General features: G+C 34.4%; 1 protein-coding gene across 6 annotated transcripts in view; it reads left to right on the top strand.

Moving 5' to 3' along the window:
* LOC150095691 (uncharacterized) overlaps positions 1–27537 on the top strand; it is a 369335-nt gene that overhangs the window by 87589 nt on the left and 254209 nt on the right. For all 6 annotated transcript variants that reach the window (XM_090409912.1, XM_090409913.1, XM_090409909.1 and 3 more), the window contains exons 4-5: positions 8816–8869; positions 15477–15548. In XM_090409912.1, the coding sequence (XP_090266038.1) occupies positions 8816–8869; positions 15477–15548 (126 nt within the window). The remainder of the gene's footprint in view (positions 1–8815; positions 8870–15476; positions 15549–27537) is intronic.

Below are 27537 nucleotides of genomic sequence, written 5' to 3'. Positions count from 1 at the left end.
GAAACATTTTTCCTTACAGTATGGTAAGGAAAAATGTTTTCGAATTTAAAAAAATTCGGAAAAAAAAACTTACAGTATAAGCTATATTAGAGGATAAAGTCATCCAAGTTAATAAAAATCAATTGCTTTAATTTTTATTTAATGTCTAAGCATTTGATTGAGCTACTTTTTTACAAAAAAATTAAGTAAAGATATTTGAATTATGCTAGACTTTTTCACCTTGAGCAATTTGCAATAGGTGGCAATCATTTTATCAAGATTTCAGCAGACTACAAAGCTTCGTTACATATTAGGATCAGCATCAAACAAAATTTCCTTACCATACTCAATGTGATTGAAAACTAGCTCAAATTCTTTTGCAGTTAGCTTCTTAATAACATTTTCTTGTTCACACTCCTTATCTTCTTTTTCATATGCACGCTGTTCTTCTAGTTGAAGGAGATCATTCTTGCTTAACTGTTCTGAATGGGAATTGAGCAAGTTTCTCAAATCTTCATTATCCAGTTCATTAAATCCAAGTTTGTTTCCAGTTGTGCTGATTTCTTCAGTAATGTTAGATCTTGGATTTTGCGAATGATAAATTAACATAAGCTTGAGTTTAAAGTCGCCTTCTGCATTGCCTCCTAATAAAAGCATAAGATAATCTTTAGATACTTTGTATCTTGGGTGCGATGTTTCAGTTTTAGCTAGGAAAGTTTTTGTTGGCATACACTTACAAAAGAGACCAATTTTGTCAATGTTGAATATTTGCCAATCACCCTCCTGATTATCCTTTGCAATTCTTCAGGACACTTGGCTGCAAAATCTTTATCAGGACTAGCAGATCCTCCAGTTACTCTTACGTTATGCAGTCCAGTTTAATTTTTAAACGGTCAAACCATCCTAAACTCGCAGTAGTTAATGATCAAGATGCTCCATCCTGATTTTGGGTGATCTGCTTTCTTAAAGAAGCAGTAACAACTTTTCCTTGTTCTTTGTATTCTTTGCTCTTCTTTAATATAGTCCAAACTGTAGACTTGCTGTATCCCAGGTCTCGCAAAATCATTATATTACTAACGCTGCTATGATGTCTCTTAATGACTTCCAGCTTTTCTGCTAGCTGCAGATTGATGACAAAAAATTTCTCCTAACGTAAAAAAATTCACTTTAACAGATTAATGACTAACTCAAAGTGGGAAATAGTATCATTTCACTCTAATGCGCTAACTGATTATTATGTATATCGAATTCACATTAAGTGAGTTTTCCTGTATCATGTTGCTGGTTTTCAAATCTTTGTTTTTTCCTAATTTTCCACAACTGGTATTTTCACTCATTAATTATAAAAATCAACACCTGTTTGACAGGTATATGTGGAGGGGGGAGATGATACCTCAAAAAAGAAACCCTATTTTGTTGTAAGTAATGGAATACCTAACACATTGCATAATCTGTTCCAGATACACAGGGCAAGAGGACAGCTATAGAATGCATGCTCAACTGTTTCCAATCTGTAACAGATGTCATAAACTGGATCTCCAGTGTTAAAGTTCTTCAGTTTGATGGAATTTACTGGAATGTGATCATATTCAATTCTCTAAGCAAGATTCTTAGGGTATCCTTAGAACTTCAGTGAGTTATGAAACAAAGTGTCATTCTTTAGTACTCAACTTGTAGAAATTTGTGGTCGAAGAGGTTAAAGATTTCCTTATACCAAGTTTTGCTGTTATTAATGGAAACAATGTCAATGCCAGAATGTTGTAGCAGTTTAACAGTGAAGCTGCATTGCTTAAATAGCAGAATTTTAACACTGGAGGTCCAAAGCCTTCATGCTTCTTGGATAGCTGAATAAATTCCTTTTTTATCTTGGTATTGTCTGGACCAAAAAAATTGGACAGGTTTACTATATAATTGTATTTCTTCAACTTCTGTAATGTCTGTAAATATTTATTATGCACAGCTAAGCAGAGTAGATTATGGTAAGTACTATTGGCTATTTTTCTACATTTCCACCTCCAATGATTTTTGTCATCTCCTCTCTGCTTGCATACGTTTCTTAGAATACTAATGGAAATTCCTCTATAGTTACATTGTCAATCATCAAAATTTTTGTCAATTTCATGGGTGTCCTCACTATGAAATGAACTGATTAACATAAACACACACATCAGAACCATTCACCAATGCAGCACTAGTGTTTTAGTAAAGCAACAATGGCCAATTAATTATCAGAGGGGAAAAAAGTGATGATGAGACGAGTTGTGTCAAATATATATAAGAATGATAAATGTAAACCATCAGATCTGTTGAGATTATGGTAATTATTGCCTCACAACTTTTGTAAAGCCTTCCAATCAGAAATTTGCTCTTGACACCCATGCGCTCCCCTCCCCCCCCCTCATCCCCAGAGGACTGTTCAGAAGGCTACTCAGGTTTGTGGGTTTTGATGTAATTGTGTTATTTGTGATAAAATAGTGGTTTATTTAGACAAGTTCTAGGTCACAGTTACATGTACGATTTTCATGCCACGATTAATGCAGTCTGGTTCAGTATAGAATAGTTTACTTCAGAAATCGAGGAAACTTTTGGTCATTTTTTTTGGATCTCCTGATTCTTTATTGATCTGATATAAGACAATTTTCTGTCTTTTAGAGAAACCCACAAAGGATGCTACACCCATGCACAGTCTCACCATCATCCTTGTCAAAAAATCAGTGCTATTAAAACCTTATTCATTGTATGCATTCTCTGTGTTCTGCTGGAGCATTCAAGAACTGCAACAGATTAAATCTGTGTTCTTAGCTAATGATTTCAACAAAGTGGTCACTAGTACAAGATCCCATCTTCCTCTCAAGAAAAATGCACTTTATTTCCATCCTTCATGTTGAAAGTTTTTTACCTTGGTTCTAGTATATGTTAAAGATACCAAGAAATTATATACTTGCTTTTAATCCTTTAACCAAGGAAACAAAAGAGTGTTTTGCACGTGGCAAACCAAGTATATACGTTTTTGTATCTTTAACATATAATAGAACCAGGGAAAAAACTCTTGCAACACCTTTCTTTCATCCAGAGATTTTTTATTAATAAGAGCACCTTTTGGCTACTTGTATATGAAATATATATAACTTCTACATTACTTCAACTTTGTTATATCTACTAGGTCTGGCACCCACTGATGAGACCTCAATAAAGGTCGAAACCGGTCTGGTTAGTATCCCTTCGCATTATGCATAGCATTTTACACTTCCAAAAGGGTGTGTGCTTTGCATTATAGAATTCATACTAAGGCAATTGATGTGAAGTCATTAGCCTATATATATATATAAGTAGTTCAGATGTGAATATATTTCATTCTCAAAACATTGTTTTGCTTCTTTGGTTAAAGGATACCAAGTATGCATATAATTCCATCCCTCATATCAGTCAAAGAAATATCTGAACATATCTTTAAAGTTCTCACATCCCTTAATATTCAAGTAGCACTTTGTCCTGTCCACAAAGTTACTAAAGACAAGATTCTCTGGTATCTACCAGATTCCTTTCTTTTGTGGTCTGTTTTTATTTCTCAATCTGGATGATCCTCCATTGTTTTGTTGCAAAGAACATAAAAATTATATCACATTATGGGGTTTAATGGAACAATTACAGCACATATAATTAAACAACTTATTTAATCACTCTTATATTTCATATCAGTCATTGAGACATTGTCAGAGAAACAATATTAAAATTGCAAAAGCATGCACAAATTTGCACAATAAGTGGAGTTGATTAGACTGAAAGCCTAAAGTCCTATGATGGGGCTGTTGGCTAGCCTTAACTCAGTTGGGTAGGAGGCCTAATAATTAGCCTAAATAGTCAGTAAAAATTATATTGAAATTTGTGAACATGAACCTGATCACTTGATATTGCAAAATAGGTATCGTCTAAACACAGTCCTTTGGAATGAAAACCAGATTTCTGCACAAGAGCAGATTTCTGATGTGAAGGCTTTACAAAGAAAATTGAGGCATTATTAAATTGCCACATGATAACATGCTCAGCAGATTCTATGTTATCACTCTCATGAAAAATATTGCTCCTTGACTGTACTCATTACTATTTTGACTAGATTAATTTAGTGTGGCTACTTTACTAAAACATCAGTTTTGCGTTGTTGAATTTTTTTCTGTTTGTGAGTGTGCACATGATTCTTGCCTGTTCATAGAAAGGATGCCTATGTAATGTATGTGCGAATTTTATGATAATCATTAATTATCCATATTATTTTTAATTCATAGCGTGGCTCCTGTAAAACTTATGCTTACATATTTAAATGTTTCAGGTTGACTATCATTTACACTAGCTGTCTTCCTACACTTGATTTTTAATTAATGGCTTTTCCACCACCTTAGTTTTCAAATGAATTACTCCAGATAGTCAAGGTATCCTTATCTTCAGTTTTGATAACATGATCTTTATCACTGATTCCTTTCTTTTAAACTTACACGGTGATCCGAATACATTTTTGAAAATTATGGAGATAACTACAGTGTTTGAATAAAAACTTGAATTTAATATAAACTAAAATGTGTTTATCACTGATTCCTTTAATGGCACCCATTTTCCATTTTTAATCTTTGTTGCAGCTTCCAAAACAAAAGTATCATGGTTGATATTTCCTCTTTTGTGTCCTTGCCAAGAATTGTGTAGATAATTTTATGCATAACCTGAATTTCTTATATGTTGTTTATGTTTTATAAGGGCATCTCTTGATTTGGTAGTCAAATGTTGTTTATTTTTTAACAGTATATATTAGAACACAGAAAAATAAGTAAATAATTAATTTATTAACTGATTGCTGATATCTACTGAAGTCACACTCCCCCCCCCCCTGTGATATATTTGAACTATTCAAATTCACAATACATGCAGGATATTTCACATGGAAAGGGAAAATATACAAACAAATAGATGGGACAGCCATGGGCTCCCCCCCCCCCAGCCAACTTTTACATAGAACACCTAGAAAAACTAGCAATCAATACAGCCACTCTCAAACCAACACTTTGGCTATGCTATGTTGATGATGTGCTTGCTATTTGGCCACATGGCCCAGAGACATTGGAAACATTCTTAGCGCATTTAAATAGCCAACATCCAAAAATCCACTTTACAATGGAACTGGAAGCTAATAACTGTCTGCCCTTCCTGGATACACTTATCACACGTCTTCCAGATGGTTCCTTGTCATTTTCAGTTTTTAGAAAACCCACACATACAGGGAAATATTTACACAAACAATCACACCATTACCCTTTCAACAATATGGCATTTTAAAAATGCTAACCCACAGAGTGAGAGCAATCTGTTCCAATGACAATGCTCTTGCTGCTGAACTGGCTCACTTACGCCACACCTTCTTGGCCAATGGCTATAATCCCCATAAAATAAAATACTAAATGTTCCTAAGAAACCCTCCCACTATCCACCACACAGAACTATAACAAAACAGTCACCATCCCATACATTAAAGGCACATCCGAAAAGATTTCAAGAATTCTTAATAAATATGAACTACGCACTACATTCAGACGGTGTGGCAAATTAGCAACCCTTATCCACTCACCCAAGGACAGCATTCCCCCTTTATCACATCCAGGAGTCTACGAAGTACCCTGCTCATGTAATCAAGCCTACTCCGGTCAAACAGGGAAGAACTGTGAACATCAGCGAACATAAAAGATAAATCCGGCATTATCACTATGGCAGGTCTGGCCTAGCAGACCATGCTCTGGAAACCCCTGCACACAGGATCAACTAGCAAAAGTACTGCACAGAAGCTCTTACAAGTCGGAGAGATTGTTCTTAGAGGCAGCAGAAGCCCTGAAACACACACTCCAAATCTCAACAAATATGGCTGTATAAATTTGCCTAAAATCTGGGAGACAGTCATCTTAAGAAAAAACTAGTACCGGTTTATTTTTCTCTGTTTAGGACTCTAGTCTTATGTGATAGCTGCAATTTTTTTTTTTTTTTCAGATAGAGGGCGCCAAAATCAGGACTCTAGTCTTTGTTTTGCTGCTACAATTTTGTTTAACTAGTCCGTTGATTACACCATGTTGTTATAGTCTTGCGTATTGTAACAAACTGTGTTTTTGTGCTCTGAAGATGCTGGTTATAACAAGCGAAATATCAGCAATAAGTTAATAAATTAATTATTTACTTATTTTTCTGTGTTCTAATATATACCGTTAAAAAATAACATGTATGACGAACACAAGTCTGTCCACACATTTGGTAGTCAAACTTTTCATGTGATTTCTTCTTGAACTTTTATTGCATTGTAGTATAATAGATTTTATTTGTATATCCTTGCAAAAAAATCTCATTGCATTCTTCCTTGTCTTTCAGCTTTCTTCAGATCTTTAAGAATTTTTTATTATTATTTTTTATTTTCAGTAATGTTCGTATATTTGAGATTGCATTTAACATCTGAGAGCTGCTCTTTTGTTTTTGAAACTTCCAAACACAAATTTCTCCCTGTATGATATTCATTTTTATCCTTCTCAAAACTTGATAGTAATAAACAATACAGGATAAACTCATAGGTTTATTTAGAAGAATATAGCATAATATAGTGGAACCTTGGTTGTCGAATGACTCTCATCGCGAACAAATAGGTTCCCCGAACATATTTTCCGAACAAAAAAAATGCACCTGTTTCCAAATAGAATCTCGGTTCCTGAACAGGCAAATTGGCAACCACGTGCTCTGCAGGCTGAGATTTAAGGTGGGAGAGCATCAGTTACATTGCAGCCTCCACTCAGTGCAGACACCTGCTCGAATTTGCAGTGCATTTTCTTTGTTTTGTTGTTTTTTCATAAATTACAACTCTCCTCCGTATAGTTAAAGCGGAGTTAAATTTTTGTCTATATTTTATCTATTTATTGTGTTTATTCTTTTTGTGTAAGATTTTATGCATGAAGTACTGTTATAAAGGTTTAAATAAGCAATCATCTAGGATTTGGGAATGGATTAATCCATTTTACATTAATTCTTATGGGAAAATGGTTTCAGTTTTCAAACAAATCGGTTCCCGAACAGCCTTTAGGAATGAATTATGTTCGACAACTGAGGTTCCACTGTATTTTGACTTGTTTAACTGTCCATCGAGTGACAGTATCATTAGAGAATATTTTTCTGATGATAACATCAGAAAAATATTTAGTAGTTAATCATGCATATTATTTGATACATTATGAGCGGCATATACATTGTTATGTAATGCCTGTGGGTTGTTATTGACATAATAAAGGTCTTTTAAGTTGTATAGACAATTAAGAACTCCCAGATATCTTGAAAAATAAGGCCCTGGATTCTGTTCAATGTGCCTTGTGAATGAATCACTTAAGATTTCTTAAACAACCTATTGAAGTTATTTTCTAGGTAAGATAAGGTGATGCAGATGGCCAATCCAATATATATTTTTCAGATAACATGTGTTCGAAGCTACTTTTTTTTTATTCCATGTCACTTAGGTGTTCTTTCTTAAGGACTTCAAAGCACCTTCCATTTTTACTGATGTAACCCTGCCACGTGAATATGAAATATTATAACCCTAGGGTATTTTTTTAAGCAGAACACTGTCTTTGGACCCAGTGTATATTATTGGGACTAGTTGGATTGTTTTCACATTAATTAATTTTTTCCCCCATTTCCTAATTATGTTTAAATGTTTTTGTGGTGATACCTAACTTTTGAGGATGACGATAGTAGCTGGCATGTAGGTATCTTCCTGTATGGATAAGTTTTCTGTACACATCTTGCAATAAACTTGACATTTCCTTTTTTTGAAAGGACATCCTTGAAATTGACAAAAGTACAAATGATAATTTTTATCTTTTTTAGAGTAAACTTGATTTTGGAATGATGGTTATTCAAGGAGTACATGAAGTATTTGAGGTAAGATGGTGTTTCCATCTTACCTTAATAAAAACATTGTCAACATAATGCCACTACTGTATATGTGTTTTTAAGTTTCCTTGTGTCAGAGCTTTGTTCTTGAATTTTTCCATAAATAATTTTGTGAAGGGAGATGATGGAGCCCATTGCCAAGTCAAATATTTTGCAAAAAAAAAAACATTCTAATGTTTTCTCTGACACCTTCAGCCAGTGGACAGCAAAAATTTCAAAATGTTATGTGAAATTCTTCTAAGTAAACCTGTAAGTTTATCCTGCATTGTTTATTATATGACTTTAGTCCTAATGTAGGTAAACTTGGATATTAATTACATCCTATTTCAAATCCCCTCTTCATTCCTATATCCTGAGCAAGTCTTTGTAATTAATAATTAGACCATTAGTTGAACAGTAAGTCTTTGAACATTCAGCATTTGAGCTCTGCTGTTTTCTCTGCATTTTTTCAGAACACTGCTGTGTGTCAGGGATTCGTTTCCTACCACACTGAATCCAAAGAACGAGATTTTTAATTTTCCTTAAGTTGGATGATGTTCTTTCTAATAATTGGAAAAAAATAAAATAAAAGTTCCTCTAGAGTTGGTTGTGTGCATTAAGATTTTTTATTTGGAAAATTTTCCATATCACTACTTTAAATTACATTCCAATCTGTTTTATGGTGTAAAGAAACATGTTTTGGCATATATATCAGGAGTACAATTTTTTTTGCTTCTAGAAGAAAAGTTTGTTCTCCTTTGATAAATACTATTTAACAATTAGTTGTGAGTTTATTTTCATTATCTGGATATGTAATTTCTAAAAAAATCAATATTTTTTTTTAATGATACTGTTGTGTAAATACTTGGAATTTATTTTTCAATGGTTTTCATTTTAGTGTGATGGACTTTACAGCAATGCAAGATTTATCCATGCAGCTGCTTCTCTGGTTGTAAGTTTTTTTTTAATACTAACCAAAACCATTTGTCTTTTGAGAAATTTCTTACTTGAACAATAAAACCTGTAAATGTCTTAAAATATTAAGTAACCACAACACATGTTTTTCTGTCATTACATTACATTACAGTTGTTTTTTAAATGTTGTTTTGAGTTCTGAGATTTTATATTTAAATATTTTTTCATCCTCAACTTAATTAAAGTTTTTCTTCTGCTGTAAAGTAATGCATAAAGTGTACTTATTATGCATTCACTGCTGTGTATGTATTATACCACTCTTTTTACTTAATTTTTATGTGACTCCCACCTATGAAAAATTGTAAACCTATATTATATTAATATCTTGTGTGGGCTAGTTTTTTTTTAATCCAGAAATCTTGCTAGATCTAAAGACCAAACAATTTTTTTTTCTTCCAATAAGTGAGGAGGTGGTCTTACACTGGATGATGGAACTCACCCCCCCCTTCTCTCCCACTTAAAGACAATCACAAATGTTCATTCTGAGATTTGAACCTGCAGCCTGTTGGTTGGAGAGTGGATAGGCTAACTGCTTTGCCAACCATTTTAGCAATCCTGAATTTCATGTATGTGAGTTGGATAAGTTTTTTTTTGTAGAAGTTAAAATCCTACCATATCCATTTCATAAAGTTTCCATGGTCTCCATTTAAAACCAGCTAATTCTACCCCTTTTCAAAAGGAAAAATTGTTAGCTTAAGCTTTCCAAATGATGAACATACAATCTCTTTGATAGCAATCAGTATTGATACATCTAATGCTGTGTCAGAGAAATTTCCATTGAATCTGGTATATTTATCTACATGTAGTCTTCTTTCAGAATATTCTCCTCTTACTACTTATCTCATTAATAAACTACTTGAGTTCCTAGTCTGAGTTTGGGACTGCAGTTTCCTACTTGATTAGTTAACCCAGCTGCCTTTTGTGGGTGGGATGCATGTGAATCATACATTGAGTGAGTTAAGGATTAAATAATCTGACATTGAACTTTTTTTCAAGCCACTTCGCGGTGGCCATTAATTACGATTGTAGTGTCATGCCATGCAATGAAATTTCAATGAAAATCATCCATCTAATCATACAGGTATCAATGCTCATGGTAAGACCCAAACCCCATAAGCTTGTAGATTGGAGAGCAGGCATACTCTCCACTCAGCCAATATACTCAATATACCTCTAAGGTAGTAAATTGTAAGCTCTGTAATGATCTTTTAAAAGTTCGTATATTAAATAATTAACATGATTGAATATGCCTGCCTCTGTTGATGTCAAACCCCATGTAAGATGGAAAGAACTTTATCAGGATCTTTTCATATAAAAGTCAATTAGTTGGTCTCATATGAAAGTGGCAGGGTTTTTGCCTTCTGGAAACTTGGATTTCACATCCTGATAAACAGGCATACTGGCCAGAACAGACAAAGCAAAGGATAGGATTAACTGTCCTATCACAAGCAGTAAGCAAGTTTCTGAGAAACCAGGCACCATTAAGCCTAATACAAAAGAGAAAATGGGAATATATGAGAGCAAAAAGTTAATCACAATGAGGAATTAGAAACCATCAGTATAGACCAAGAAAATCGCATGTACTAAGGAGAAGTCAAGTGTGGAAGATGATAAATTTATATGCAGAAAATCATGGAAAAAAGAAAAAGGAACTTTTTCTTTTTTCACATTAGTACTGTTAATCCCATATGTAGTTTGCTCTGCTTGTCATTTTGTGTTTTCTCTGGTAGTTTTTTTTTTTCTTCTCTGTTTTGCAGAGTAGTGGGAAGCATAGTGGAAGGATGGGTGGGTGAAATCCTTTCACTTCTCCATGAGAGTGACTAAATCACCTTTAATTAAAAAACAAATATTTCTTGCATATCAGATGGGATTTGAAATCCAATCTGTCCATATGGGTGTCGTTACTGCTATTACAGAGGTGCTGAAGAAAAATACTATTATATTTTCTAATATAATAGTTTCTACTATATGATAACACTAAGTTAAGGAGGACTTTTATAGCAAATGATTTCGATGGCAGGCTGTGAAGAAATAAATGTAATATTTGGATGTGTGGATTAGAGTTTGATAGAAATAACTTATATAAGAGGGATTGCCTGCACTTGAATGGATTTGGCATCAGGAATCTAGAGAAATTATTTATTGAAGTGAGACCTAATGTAGTGTTCAGGGAAGTAAGATCCATTATTGGAGGAATGTGGAGAATATATGCAAATATGATAGGAATGTCAGTGAGCATGGTTATGAATCTGGCAAAGGGGGTATACCTGTACTAGACATTGGATTTGAATATCATGTGAGCATGTATAGAGGCAAGAAAGAAAAATCTGCCCAACAGGGTGAAGCAGACTGCAGATGAAAGTATAAAAAAAAAAGCCAGGAAGTAACTTATCTATACATGAATGCCAGCAGCATCAGGATCAAAGGGGCTGAGTTTGCCTTTGTGAATATGTTGTGGCCCTTGTGAATACTTTGTAAATATGTTCACCTCCAATGAATACCTTGGCTCCCAAAGTCAGATGTAAGTGGAATTGAGTTCAAATGGTACAGTATTTTCAGGAAGGACAAAAGAAATAGGAGGGAAAAGGGTACTACTAATGATACCAGATGATTTGAGTCCAGTTAGGGTAGAAATTCATGAAGCAAATATTTCATGTAGCATTGAATTCGAGGCCAACAGGATGAAATGTACACTGAGGTATTGTTAGACCTGGTGGTTTTGCTGTTAGAGACAACGAAATGCACCACCAATTTATCCTGATAAAAGTATAGAAAACTTATGAAGGAGAATTTATTGAACTGTTATGAGACAACTTTCTCAAGCAACATACTTATAGAAAGGTGTAGATGTTAGTAGTTATTTAATAGTGCTTCATGGTATAAACAATACCAGAAGAAAGAAAATTATCCATATATTGATCAGATAGCAGAGAAAACATGAGAATAAAGGAGAATTTATTGAACTGTTATTAGACAACTTTCTCAAAATGTTAGCAAGTTCAATTAATTTATTGAACTTGCTAACATTTTGCTGGTTTTCCAATCTGCATCATCATCATAGCAAATTACTACTGCTACTCTGGAGACACACAGCACTCAATTAGAATGTTATAGAAACAATTTATTGGAGGACTGAAGTGGCTTGAAAAGTTTCATGTTTGTTTCTAGAGCAGGGTTTCCAGACTATGTAAAAACCTAATTAAAAATACAAAATAAAAATTATAAAATTGATAAAAAAAAAAAAAAAATCCTTAACCCACCCACGTTTACAAAATGTACTAGACATACACATAACCTTTCATGGTTGGAAGCAACATAAAGGAAAACAAAATCAGATCATGAGGAGTAATTAGCTGAGCAGGCCAAAGGAAATCCCAGCAAGATCTTTCACTGTGTAGTAAATAAAAGGAACAAGTGCTGATGGTAGTGAGGTGACAGAAACAGACAAATAGTTACTGAGTGACCACTTTGCAAGGGACTTATGTGGAAATAGATGTTGATGAATTGGAAGTACTTGGGATAATGCAGAATCTCAATGTGTATACAGCCATGAGATTAGATGGGAGATCAGCTTGCATGTTACAAGAATGCGAAAGGAATTGGTTGCCTCTTATTAGGCTGTTTAGTTTGTCTAAGTCACAGGAAAGTGGACAGAATAATTCCACTGCATAAAGGAGTCTTCAAGACTGAGGTAGCAAATGATGGACAGGTCATTACCTCATGAGTGATGGTAAAGGTATAGGAAAAGTTAGTCGAAAAATAGAATTTAGGAATGGATGGGTAAGAATATGATATTCTGTAGGGAGCAATATGGCTTTGTGAAGGATAGGTCATGCCTTAGTAATTTACTTTTTATAATATAGTTGAGCCAGATAAAGGGAATGGCTACGTGATGATACTGCTGAATTTTGCTTAGACATTTGATAGGATATTACCTACACCTCTGTTACACAAATTGGAACAAGTATGGATTAAAGCAGCCCAAGTAAAGAGCCCTATAGCATACAACTAGTCGCCTGCTTTCCTCCTGGATTCTGCTAACAGACAGATATCAAAAAGTAGAATATAGAGTAGCAGAATCCAGGAGAAAGCAGATAACTAGTAGTATGCTGTAAGACAGTTTGCTTGGGCTGCTAGTTCCTTTTTATATGCAGATATTATGAACCCTATTCTGATCATTTGGAATTCAACCTTCTGAATTATGCATCAGAGCCATTCTAAAAGTTTTATACCTCCATATTTGAGCATTTCTGGTTCATTTCATACATAAATGAAATAGGAAATTATTTGAATGAAAATATTCAATTGTTTGCTGATGATGTGCAGTTGGGTACAGTAACAGTTAATATGATGTAGAGAGCTTGCAGGATGATTTAATAGACTGAAAGTATGGAAAGTTGATAGTGGATGTCAGTTTAATGTGGAAAACAAAGTTATACACTTGAGGATGGAAAGATTACAAGCCATGTACTACAGTGATGGAACTGTCCTCCAGGAAATTGATAGAGTTAGAAATTTGCAAACATTGGTGGATAGGATGTTGAACTTCAGAGGACATATTGTGAAAGTAGTCAAGATAGCTCCATAAGACTTTAATATTGTCACATTTGTATTAGTGTGCATAGTCTGGTTACTTGGGTTTTTAGAAGACTAAGAAATGGTGGAGAGGATCTAGAGGCGAGTGACCATCATGGTGGGTCATCTGTGGAATTCTCTTTGCAATGATAGATTTGAGGATTTCTGGATTTCAGAAGTTTTAACAGGTGGAAAAGAGGTGATGCGATAAAAATATTAAAGTTGCTTAAAGAAATAAACACTCAGTATGGAAGTTCCTCTGTAATTCTTATATTGCTTTATTTTCCTTTTTATATACAGATATTATGAGCCCTATTCTGATCATTTGGAATTCAACCTTCTGAATTATGTATCAGAGCCATTCTAAAAGTTTTATACCTCCATATTTAAGCATTTCTGGTTGAATATCATCTACACCAGCTACCATTTCAGGTTTTTGGAGTATATATAAAGTTACACCCTGAGTTACGTAACATGCGACTTGCGTGAATTCGCAGTAACATAATAAATCTACTAGCGCGTATGAACACGTGTTGCTTTGTGCAGGTTTGTCTTTGACAGCCTTGTTGCAATACAGTAGTAGATGCCTCGCACGGTTAGCTCAGTGGAATGCAAACGCAAAACCGAATGCACTGGTAATAAATCTAAAAAACAAAGGCCTGCAATTACTTTAGAAGAAAGTTGAAAATAATTCGTATGTATGAAGGGGCAGAAAAATTCTATCAACAATAGCTTGGGAAATAAATCGACCTATTTCGACAATGAATACAATACCAATAGTTGAAGGATAAAAACATGAAAGGTGCATTAGCGTTGAAAATATCTGATTAATGGCAGAAAAATTAATGTAATACAGCAGTATTGAGTAGCCATCGAGTATTTTATGGTATGAATGTAATTTACAAATTCGACTTATGTAAAATTTGAGTTACGTAAAGGTTTACAGAACGCATTACTTACGTAACTCGGGGTGTAACTGTATATATATTGATATGTCCTCCTGATTGCATTCCTCTTGAATATTTTCTCTCACCATTCTGTCACTTTTTTCTCCAGTACTAAGCCTCCCTAACATTTTGCTTCCTTTTTCCTGATATTTTGTATTCTTACAAACTCATTTGTTGGGTTTTGTTTAGCTGCCTTTACGCATTGCTTCACTTACATTTTTTTCCTGGATTTATCTCAGAAGATGTGCTGCTGTCTTTTTTGCTAGGAACTTTTGGTATGCTTTCTTCTTTTCCATGACTTATCTTTAACTTCTTTAATCTATATTGAAGTTCTGATTTTTCTATCCTTGTAGACAACATCACATGTTTCTCTGGCTGAATCAATCCACATTTCTTCATTCTGCCAGTGAGTCTTAAGTTTAATTGCTATTTTCAAAGTTTCAGTTTTTTCTTGATTAGTAATAAGAATACAAAGATTATTAACTTTTATTCTGATATGCAACTAACAAAAAAAAAAAAAACTTAAATACTAATTTCAACTTACCTTCTTTACAAGTAGTATTTAAACTATCCTTCATTATCAGTTTTTGCTGAAGATCCCTTATCCACCTAAAAGTTATACAGATCCACTATTACTATGACCATATGCTCATCACTCTTCATGTAGCAAGGAGAAAAATTCCAGAATTTAAAGGAAATTTCTTTAGAAATGAAATGCTCTTCTTGGAATCAGCATTCCTAATTTATATATAAATCTTGGCTGTAAAAATTGCCAAAAGTCTGAAGCTATCATCCTCTTGAAAACAAGAAAACTGGACACTCAAGAGTACAGTGCAATCAGCTCACCAAGACACTAGTTTTAATTTTTCAAGCCCTGACTGATTTACTGATTGTGTGCTTTGGTGATCACATGGTTTGTTCTAGCCTTCCTTGAGAATGTGTTAGTAATTGGGGTTGAAATGTTAATAATAAAGTACTTATTTTTTTGTAACTATTTTGTTGTGAGAAATAAACTATTAAACGATCAAAGTGATATTTATATTTAATTGAACTGTATTACAGGGATGCATTGTTCAAGTACAGGTTAAGAATGGAGCTCTCTTTGAAGGTGTTTTCCGAACATTTTCTCAGCAAGTAAGTATTGCCATAAGCTTTGTACTTTTTAAGCCCTTATTAAAAATTGTACATACATCAGAAAATAATCCTATTCTGATGAATATAGTCCTATCAGAATTATTAGAATAATGAATTAATTACTTTGTGATTAATACCTTTTTCACTGCTTTAGTCAGAAACAGATAAATGCGTTTTATGAAATATTAAATTCCTGATATGTATCCTCAAGGGATGTACAGGATACCGTGATAGTACTACAAGAATAGATTACATTATTACTGCTTCCCATCAACAGTTTACTTCAAATTAGTCTTATCTTACAGGACTCCAATATTGTCAGATGTTATATTTTGGTCTTCAAAGTCAGTGTTTCTTAAACCATGTTCTGTGGAACCCTAAGATTCCACCAAAACTTTTAGGGATTTCCCAGAGCATAGACATAACTTGTATTAGATGTCATTTCTGGGTAGGATGGGGAAACTTTTAGTGAACGTGCAAAATACTATTTGGCAAAAATGTGTGTGGGTGATGAGCTGATGTTGCTAGTGGAGAGCACGACTCATCGTTTAGTAGAATGCAGTGAAGGTATTATTAAATTTATTTAATAAGTCGGATTTCTTTTTAAAAATGACAAAAGTTAGTGGAACTGCTACTGATGTTGCCAAAGAGATGATCTGAGTATGAATGCATCTGAAAATCCAGAGCAACTTCAACATGAAAGCTCATATTATTAAGATTTGTGCATTTAGTAGTTCCACATATTTTCTTGATTAAAATATTTTGCACTTAATAGTAATTTTCTTTCCAATAATTTTTTTAATGAAAATTTTAATATGGATTCTGTAAGAAAGAAATATTTTTAGATGGAGTTTTGCAGTTTCAAAAAGTTCAAGAAATACAGTTTCAGGCACTTATATCTGCATCAATCCACTACATCTTAGTCTTCTATATAGAAAGGCTTAAGGTTTGATGATTATTCATAATAGTGCTTCATGCATAAACAACACTAAGAGGAAAAAAAATAATTTATTGAACTTGCCAATATTTCACTACCCTACATCTTCAGAGCTCAAATTATAACTGTGATAAACACACAATTACTAAACTGAACATTAGAAACAATTTAAATTGTAACTGAAACAAAACTAATATCCTAATATGCACCCTTAAGGAGCTGGATAACCATAAAGTGAATCTGGAGAAGTCGGGCTATATCTAGTCTCAGAATGACTGCCTCCCAGATCTTTGGTCAGTTAATTCAACCATACTTTTTGAGGTTGGGAGTGCTTCATAGCAGATGCTGAATCTAAAAATAGTCTTTGAGACCTATAACTTCAGTATAATACCAAGGTCATCTTCCATTTAATATTATGCAAAGGAATATCCAGAGCATGATCTACTAGTTCTGACTTACCATACAGATGATTATGGATATAATTTTTCTGTTTCTCAATGCAGACTTTAACTGAACTACCAGTCTATCCAAAGAATGATAAACTTCAGGCAGAGGAACTTCTTTCACTCCAGTATGTGTAAGTGGATGAAGTTGATCTTTAGAAGAATGGACGAAGATAGCTAGCTGAATATTACAGTAAAGAAGAACCTTAGAACCAGAGAACCTTAGTTATTTTTACTACGTACCCTTAATATGTGGTATGGGAATAGTTTTGCTGTGATCTTGTGTGTTTATTGCAGGAGGGATGGTATTCCATCTATTTTATATGGGTTGTACCCAGGGCCAGCCTTCTCTATAAAGGGGCGGGTGCAAGAAACCTTTTGGGGTCCTAAAATATTTTTCAAAGGTAAAAAAATTAAAGGATTCGAAATAAACATATTGTAAAACCTCTTACCTGCAAATGATTTTGGCATAAGAAAAAAAAAAAAAAAAAAAAAAAAAACACATTCGAAATATAACAGGTTAACATAAAGTTTACTGAACACAAAACAAAAGTATTAAATAATTAAAATAAATAAATATTTAACACAAACAAAAGTAACCTGGCTCACCAACTAGGCACACAAAAACTATTTACAATTAAATAAAAAAAAAATACTTTAAGCACATAAAAAATAAATAGGTTTACTATTTAGGGGCCTAGTTTTACTAACACATATATTGCTTAATATGTATTTATTTAAATATGCGATTTTTTTTTTTTTTTGCTATGTTATTAATCATTTCCGAAAAATTACAATTTTTGGCAATTTCCTTTTCGTTGCTTAATATAGCAAGTGCATTTAAGCGTTCTTTGCACATACTTGACCGAAGATAATTCTTTATCAATTTTAATTTGCTAAAAGAACGCTCTGCACTTGCTATAGTAACTGGTAACGTAAAGAAAATTTTCAATACAGTTAGCACATTTGGAAATAGTTCATTATAACTATTATTTAATATATATTGCAATATGTCTTGCGCATTATTTACGTATTTTTGGTCCAAGATCAATTCTCGTAACAAATCATTTTCCTGGATTAAGTCTTCATTTACATCTTTACTGTAATATTTTACAAAATCCCTTGAGCGGTTTTCTAGTTAATTTTTTTCTAATGTTTTTATATCAGTGATTAATTTAAAATGAGAAATAACATTGGGTATATTTTTAAATCTCTCATCTATTTGTACAATAACAATATCAATCACAACGTTGAAAAAGTGACATCTAAATTCCTCTACCGGGTTTAGTAAAACTTCATCTTCTGCTAGTTCAGAAAATAATCTTTTTCTTTTTCGAATTCTTTTTTCAGGGAAGTCTTCGGAAATATTTAAGTTTCTTGTTATCATTTTTGCGTAGTCTAAAAATGTGTTAAATTTTGATCTTAAATTTTGGATTTCATTTTTAATTTTATTCACTAAATTAAAAGCAGAGTCAAGAACAATTGGTTTTGCTTGAAATAGTTTAATACTATTAATTTTTGAAAATATTGTAAACCACACCGATAAGCTTAAAATAAATGACATTTCTTGTAATGAATCTAGTAGACTTTTAGCTTTGGATACAGCTGTGTTATCGTTAATTGCACCAACAAATCTTTTGTATAATTTCCCACCTTTTTGTAGATGCAGAAAATACGCAGCATAAATGTTGCAATATTCTGAAAATTTTTTTACTATATATACTACTGGAAGCAGCATCACAAATTATCAAATTAAAAGAATGTGATAAGCAAGGTACATAAATTACATGAGGGTTTAAACTAATTATTGTAGATTGTACACCTTTATATGCTCTCTTCATATTGCTACCGTTATCATGTGCATGTCCTCTACAATTCATAATATCTAAATCAAGCTCACCTATTCATTTTAAAAGCGAATTTGCTAGTCCTTCACCAGTCACATCAGTTACTTCAATAAATCCTATAAATGACTCATTTATAATTAATGTTTTATCTACAAAATTTACTTGTCTAATAATTATTGAAGTTTGTTCCTTGTGAGAAATATCAGGAGTACAATCCATTTGGATACTGTAATATATGGCTGCTTTTATATCGTCTTTAATTTTATTAAAGACTTCATTACCTAATGCAGCAATAATTTCCTCTTGAAATCTATGCACCAAATGATGCACAATTCTTTTTTTTTTCATATTTTTAATTCTGTTTACATGATCCATTAGCACAGGATCGTATTTACTTAATAATTCTATTAAACTTAAAAAACTTCCATTATTCGGCGTTCCTATTGTTTCTTGAGATCCTCGAAATGACAGATTATTACTTGCTAAAAATAGAATTACATCTACAATTCTTTGGAATAGTAATTTTAGATGTTCCGTTTCTTTATTTATATTAATTTGATATGTTTTGTCAACAGTCAAACATAAATTAAGCCTTTTTAACAATTCTTGCCAAGCAATAAAAGAATTAAAGTGACCAACAGAAAGCTCATGATCTCGAATTACAGATGACAGTTTTCTCCATTTATTAAAACCATATATAACTCGTGTTGATTGATCTTTTCCTCTTCTTTTGGAAAATAATACACAACAAAAGAAAAATACCGAGTCTTGAGCTTTTGAGTAAACTAACCAGCTGCAAAGCTGAGTTTCACCATTTGGCATTTTTTAAGGTAGATCATTTTCTACAATGTAGAAAATGATCTACCTTCAACATTCTTAATGAATGTGTCTTGATGATGATGTTTAGGTCCTGTTTTAACACAAAATAATATTTGGCCACAAACCTGGATCATTTATATTCGCTTGATCACCATCGTTATTATTGTTTTCATGTTATTTGCTGTATCCAAAACGTTTGTATAATCAGACGCGTCTTTTTCGACGAATCCCACAGTTTCTATATTTTTGTTGAAAAGTTGTGTAGCTTGTTTGGAGTTTTCTTCTTCAGTTGAAGTTTGAATCGCAACTGCTGAAGTCATAGCAATTTCGTTGTCAGATTTATTTTGTAGCCATGAAAACAAATCTACTTGTGACTTTTTGATAATATTTTTTCAAATTTTGATAATTTTTTCATAATAATATTACTTATTATTATGAAACAGTTGGTAGAGTTTAATTAATTATTGCATTTGTATTTGGTATAGCTGTACTTAATAAAATTGTATTATATTAAGTTAAAATATGTGTCAGCGAAGATGTTTGAAATGTATTTTTTTATTTAATTATTTTTTAAGACGAGCCCTGGGTTGCGTGCCGGAAAAAGACTTCGGCGTGCCACGTTTGGCAGGCATTTTAAGGGTTGTCCACCCCTGCTGTAGACTAACCATATATAAAGAATATAATAAATATTTTTTCAATGGTTTCAATAATGAGCCAAATGATATAAATGTGTAACAGATTAGAAAAATACTAATGATGAATCAGGCATTTTAGGGTAAAAACGAAATCATGTTTGTTAATTTTTATACACTGCATAAATGCATCAAAAGGGTTAAGCAAAAACCCTAATATAATAGAGAAACACAGAGATATTATTATTACCGGGGGCCCTAAAATCCTGTCGATGAAATCCCTTTAGTTATAAGCAAAATTATAAGAAGAGAAAAAAAAAGGGAAAAAAAAACGTTTCCGCAAATGTGTACCGACTGTGCCCACTCGATCGTGGGACCTGGGTGCATTGCACCCATCGCACCCCCTAGATGGCCAGCCCTGGTTGTACCATTGGCTTAAGAGGTGTTGCAAAAAGTCTCTGAGCCCAGTTTCAAGGGTTATGTAAATTGAACAAAGAGCCCTGGCTTGGAAAGTGTTCAAGGATGCCTTACTGTTGGCATGGGTAATGGTGTGCTTATGTAAATACCTTCCCGTATGTGTGTGTATTCTGTAAATGGAAAAGGATAATGAGCCATTAGGAAGTCATGTTGGTAGTGTATCTAGAAAGGGAGAAAGACTATTGTTACTGTTTTTTTCTGTCGTGAAGTTTATTTTAGGATGCTGACTGTTGAAATGTGCTAAATTGTTTTGAGCGAAGCTATATTGACTGCTTGGTTTTCAAGATGTTCCATGTAGAATTTTGTTAGTGGGGGGGGGAATAAAAGAGGGAACCCATAGCAGTCCCATCCAGCTGTTTATATATTCTCCTTTCCATAAGAAGTAAGAAGAATTAATGGGAAATTTGAATAACTGTTATATCAAAGGGAAAATTTGGCTTAATGAGGTGAAGGGTCTTTGCCAAATGTGTATTAGTAAACAGTTAAGTAATATCAAGGCTGACCATGTTGATTAATTTTTAAAAAAAAAAATAAAGAGAGAGGGTTGCCTGTGAAAGGAAGAGTAATTTGAATAAATATTTGTAGTTGGGGCTGTCTGTGTTGTCAACTATCACATGAAGGGGATTATTAGGTTTGTGAATTTTGGGGACCCGTATATCCTTGGTAGTTTGATATGGAAAGGTTTCAGCTTTTTGGTAATCTCTTTGGGCCAAGATGCAACTTTTTTTTTTAATGTTTTATATACTATATGAAATAATAATTGTTTCTGATGTTTAGTGTCTGTATCCTTTTCTGAATATACAGAAAATGTGAAGACACCATCAGTGATACCCAGTTTGGCTTTAGAAACAGTTTGGGAACAAGAGAGGCTCTTTTCTGCTCTCAAAAATGTATTGATCAAAACAAGGACGTATTCATTTGCTTCATTGACTTTGAGAAAGCATTTGATAAAGTCCAACATACTAAAATGATTCACTTAAAGAGAATTAGATTAGATGATAGACATCAGAATCATTCAAAACTTATATTGGAACCAAAAAGCATCTATTACAGACCCCATTAACATCAAACGAGGAGTAAGGCAAGGATGTGTGCTGTTACCTCTTCTTTTTAACATATACTCAGAAGCCATATTTTAAAAAATCTTAAAAGGAAGAGAGGAAGGGATTAATGTAAATTGTGAAATCATCAGTAACATCCGATATGCTAAATAATAAATTTAGTTTAATCCTTTATCCAAGTGTGAGCAAACAAAGTTTGCGCCTGAAAGTATCTTCAGGACTGGGTTAAGGTGGTACACACCAGGGCAACTCGTTGCAAAGGTGGAGCAAGCTACCAACACTCCTATCCTAGTATCTCCTATAATGCAAAACACATCTCCTTGCGGATATGTCTATTTTGTTATGCATTAAGGGAAGGGCCACTACCCAGACCGGTTTCGACCTTTATTGAGGTCTCTTCAGTGGGAGCCAGGCCCAAGTCGAGATATCAGGCAGAAGCATTTGCAGGTCATCTCCACCTATAGGAATTGCCAATTGGTGTGCCACCCTTTTTTAATAAATTACTCTGGATTTAGAGAAAGATGTTGAAAGTTTATTTTCCACTTGGTTAGAGTATAATAAATAATAAATTTAGTTTAATCCTTTATCCAAGTGTGAGCAAACAAAGTTTGCGCCTGAAAGTATCTTCAGGACTGGGTTAAGGTGGTACACACCAGGGCAACTCGTTGCAAAGGTGGAGCAAGCTACCAACACTCCTATCCTAGTATCTCCTATAATGCAAAACACATCTCCTTGCGGATATGTCTATTTTGTTATGCATTAAGGGAAGGGCCACTACCCAGACCGGTTTCGACCTTTATTGAGGTCTCTTCAGTGGGAGCCAGGCCCAAGTCGAGATATCAGGCAGAAGCATTTGCAGGTCATCTCCACCTATAGGAATTGCCAATTGGTGTGCCACCCTTTTAATCCAGAGTAATTTATTAAAAAAGGGTGGCACACCAATTGGCAATTCCTATAGGTGGAGATGACCTGCAAATGCTTCTGCCTGATATCTCGACTTGGGCCTGGCTCCCACTGAAGAGACCTCAATAAAGGTCGAAACCGGTCTGGGTAGTGGCCCTTCCCTTAATGCATAACAAAATAGACATATCCGCAAGGAGATGTGTTTTGCATTATAGGAGATACTAGGATAGGAGTGTTGGTAGCTTGCTCCACCTTTGCAACGAGTTGCCCTGGTGTGTACCACCTTAACCCAGTCCTGAAGATACTTTCAGGCGCAAACTTTGTTTGCTCACACTTGGATAAAGGATTAAACTAAATTTATTATTTATTATACTCTAACCAAGTGGAAAATAAACTTTCAACATCTTTCTCTAAATCCAGAGTAATTTATTAAAAAAAGGGTGGCACACCAATTGGCAATTCCTATAGGTGGAGATGACCTGCAAATGCTTCTGCCTGATATCTCGACTTGGGCCTGGCTCCCACTGAAGAGACCTCAATAAAGGTCGAAACCGGTCTGGGTAGTGGCCCTTCCCTTAATGCATAACAAAATAGACATATCCGCAAGGAGATGTGTTTTGCATTATAGGAGATACTAGGATAGGAGTGTTGGTAGCTTGCTCCACCTTTGCAACGAGTTGCCCTGGTGTGTACCACCTTAACCCAGTCCTGAAGATACTTTCAGGCGCAAACTTTGTTTGCTCACACTTGGATAAAGGATTAAACTAAATTTATTATTTATTATACTCTAACCAAGTGGAAAATAAACTTTCAACATCTTTCTCTAAATCCAGAGTAATTTATTAAAAAAGGGTGGCACACCAATTGGCAATTCCTATAGGTGGAGATGACCTGCAAATGCTTCTGCCTGATATCTCGACTTGGGCCTGGCTCCCACTGAAGAGACCTCAATAAAGGTCGAAACCGGTCTGGGTAGTGGCCCTTCCCTTAATGCATAACAAAATAGACATATCCGCAAGGAGATGTGTTTTGCATTATAGGAGATACTAGGATAGGAGTGTTGGTAGCTTGCTCCACCTTTGCAACGAGTTGCCCTGGTGTGTACCACCTTAACCCAGTCCTGAAGATACTTTCAGGCGCAAACTTTGTTTGCTCACACTTGGATAAAGGATTAAACTAAATTTATTATTTATTATACTCTAACCAAGTGGAAAATAAACTTTCAACATCCGATATGCTGATGACATGCTCTCCTGGCTGACAATATTCAGGATCTTCAAAATCTTGAAGATCCTGATTTTTTTCACTCTTTTCATTAACTAGTGAATGAAGAGAGTGAAAAAATGGGATTAAAAATAAATATCATCAAAACTAAATTCATAAGCAAGAAACCAATTCATAATTCATCACTTTCTTTAAATGGGAAACGAATAGAAAGAGTGACAAAGTTTAAATATCTCGGATGCTGGTTAAATGAAGAATGCAATCCAGAAATGGAAATAAAAATTAAATGCTATGTATGGTCTATACTGCTGTATGGTGCAGAAACTTGGACCTTGAAGACAACATCAATAAAAAAAACTTGAAGCCTTAGAGATGTGGTTATACAGACGAATGTTAAAAATCCCATGGACAGCAAAAACATCCAATCAGGAAGTACTGGAACAAATGGAGAAATCATGTGAACTTTTAGATACCATAAAAAGAAGGAAAACTTCATATCTTGGTCACCTACTTTGTAATGAAAAATATAAAATACTTCAATTGCTTATAAAGGGGAAGATAAATAAAAGAAGAGGACAAGGAAGATGAAGAAAATCTTGGCTGGCAGACATCAGACAGTGGATTGGCATGAGCTCTAAGGGACTGTTTAGAGTTGCTGAGGATCGCTCAAAATTTGCCAAGGTGGTCACCGACCTCCAATAGGAGATGGCACTCAAAGAAGAAGTCTGTATCCTTGTCATAGTTATAATTTGTGCTCTAAAGATGCTGGGTAGAAAATCAAAATATTAATAAGTTCCATAAATTTATTTTTCTTTATTGGTGGTGTTTATACCGTGAAGCGCTATTATTAATAATGTCTTCCTTTGAGTCTCGGGACTTTTTCATGCTAACCTGGCATTAAATACATGTTTTGCTAGTCTTTCCTATCCCATTTTTAAGTGACCACACTACCTGAAATTAGCTCTGCTCACACATTTCAAATGCTAACAATGTCATGTTCCTTTCTAATATATCCATTTTTAATATCAATCTGCCATTAATGTAACTGCTCACTCTCCTAATTTTTCTAAGAACTCTCATATCTGTGATCTCCTATCTTTGATCAGCTGTTTTATTTTTAATCGATCTTTCAGATCCATAAATTAAAACTGGTTTGAACACTGTCTTGTATACTGCTAGTTTGACGTTTTGGCTAATTTCTCTCTTATTCCATATATATTTATTCAGCTAGCTACCCACCATACCAGCTTTGCTTATTCTGTTATTTCTGTATTTAATTTGCCATCTTCACTAAAAATTGTTCCTAAATAGCCGAAATATGTTACTTGTTCTTTAAGTACTTTCTTTGGGATGCAACTGAAGTTTTTTCATGGTCTTTGTCATTATACTTCTGATTTTTATACCGAATTTGTTACTTACAGCAATTATTCAGTTTAGCTAAGGAGTTCTGAAGATTTGTGCTACATTTATGCAAGAGCATAACACCATCTGAATAAAGTAAAGAGCTGACGTTTACATATCTAATTTTGATATCAGGTTTAATGCCACTCTCCTTCATAATGTGATCCATACAGTTGATGAATAACAAGAGATATAGTATGCATTCATGTCTCACTCGATTTTACGTCAAACTATCTTCCTGTGCTTCTTTCAATACTGGACTTACAACTCAAATACAGACTATTATTACTATAATTATATGGGCACCTCCATGGAGTCTGATGACTCGTTGTGGGAGATGCAATCTATCATACCTCTCCTTGAACCCATTAACAAACAAAGCATTCACAACTGACTGTGGCAACCCATTCCACTCATTCACCACTCTCCAAGCAAAAATTCTAATCCTCATATCTCTACTGACCACACCTTTATTCAATTTCCAGGGATGACTCCTTGTTCTGGTCCCTCTAGCCAAGTGCAACATTTTCTGCTATCAACCAACTTCTGCAATCCACACACCTTCAACAATCTATTCTCATAGGGAACATTTCACAGGCCACTCACCATCTTGGTTACTCGCTTCTGAATCCTCTCCACCACTTCCTCATCCCCAAGAAACCCAGGGGACCATACTTCTATCTATCTATCCCAATGGCTTTAACAGGCCTTTAAGGCCCACAACCTTCCAAGCATGCTTGGATTTCGTAACCGAAATACGAGGATAGAATGGTCATTCCTATGCCTCAAGGTATTCTTGGCTGTATCCGTGTGTGTTCACGGGGCCGGTTTGCCTGCTTGCGGGATGAAAAACGCCAGATAAACTGGCGGAAAAAACCCTACTGCCCGCGCCCAAGACCGGCTAACTTGGCTATGGCTGAGGAAGATCCTTCAGCTCCTCACGTCTCCAACGGGAATCGAACCTAGGACACTCCTTCCCCAGGCATATGGTTGCGAAGCGCAAAGCTACTAGGCTAACCGCGCGGACAGGGGACCATACTTGAGCACAGTAATCCAGATGTAGGCATATTAAGACCTTATAAAGAGGAATTACAACTTCCTTATCTCTACTTGTTAATGTGTTCTTCACTAGCCAAGTATGTTTATGGGCTACCTTAGCAATATGTCCACTAAACTTGAACTCTCTGTCTACCATCACCCCTAAATCTCTAGCTTCATATCTTTCCTGAAGTACAGTGCCATCAATGTGATACATGGCTTGTAGTCTGTTTATTTCAAAATGCATAACTTTATGGATTAATTAATGAAATAAAGAGCCAAAAGGCTTCACTTCAGCGATGTTAAAATTATTTAAATTAAGTTTTTTTATAGTTTGCTATATTCGGCTTTGAAATAATGTGGGATTAAATCTCCCCTTAATTTAAATAAGCATAACTTTACATTTCTCGACATTAAACTGACAGCCTATTTAAATTTCCTGCAAGCTCTCCACATCGGCTTGATTAACTATTACTCTTCCTAATTTTGTTACACCCTGATACCTTCACTATGTGGAATTTCCAGTTATCATGGTGTAACATGAAGAGAAAATAAAATGAAACCCCTGTATAAGAGCTCATACAGAAATTATTTAAAGAAAGAAAAATATTCTTGCATCCAAGTAAAATATATACCAAAAAAGTGATTGTTGAATTAAATAATAAAAGAAGGAATATATTACAGTTGTGATATGGAAAAAATTAGCTAAGTAAGACAGAAAAGGATTAGTCATAAAAAATTGTATGTGAGAGGCTGGAGATTAAAATATTAAGTAAATTCATAGAAAAATTTTGGAAGGGGGATTGATTTAGGGGCTAGCAAAAGAAAAACAACAGACTATCGCTCAGGGTCAATTCCCGAATTGAGATGTCGTCACGTATGAGTCGCGGGCTCACCGACCGAAGGATGTTTGGCAGAAAAACGCCACCCTAATTGGTCGGTGAAGTCGAATCAAGTAAGGGGCGGAGAAAAGAAATTAAAGAAGGTGCCATTAGGGGTCAAGGTATAAAAGGGTTAGAAAACCCCCCCACAAAGGCTTTTTTCCAGGATAGGTTCTTCACGAGCTCCTTCGTATAGGTTTCACGTGGTTTTCCTGAGTGGCGGGATTGGAGTTATCTCCGTCGTCACAACAAGGAAACAAAAGTGAGTGGGATTTCGATTCCGTATTTCCTATGGTAAGAAATAAGGAATGCCATTTAGCTAAAGG

The sequence above is a fragment of the Typopeltis vanoorti genome, chromosome 20 (assembly GCF_054136105.1).
Source record: "Typopeltis vanoorti isolate ZY-2024b chromosome 20, IOZ_Tvanoo_1.0, whole genome shotgun sequence".
Classification (NCBI taxonomy): domain Eukaryota; kingdom Metazoa; phylum Arthropoda; class Arachnida; order Uropygi; family Thelyphonidae; genus Typopeltis; species Typopeltis vanoorti.
Note: the sequence above shows the minus strand (reverse complement) of the source record. Positions and strands in the feature narration are given on the sequence as shown.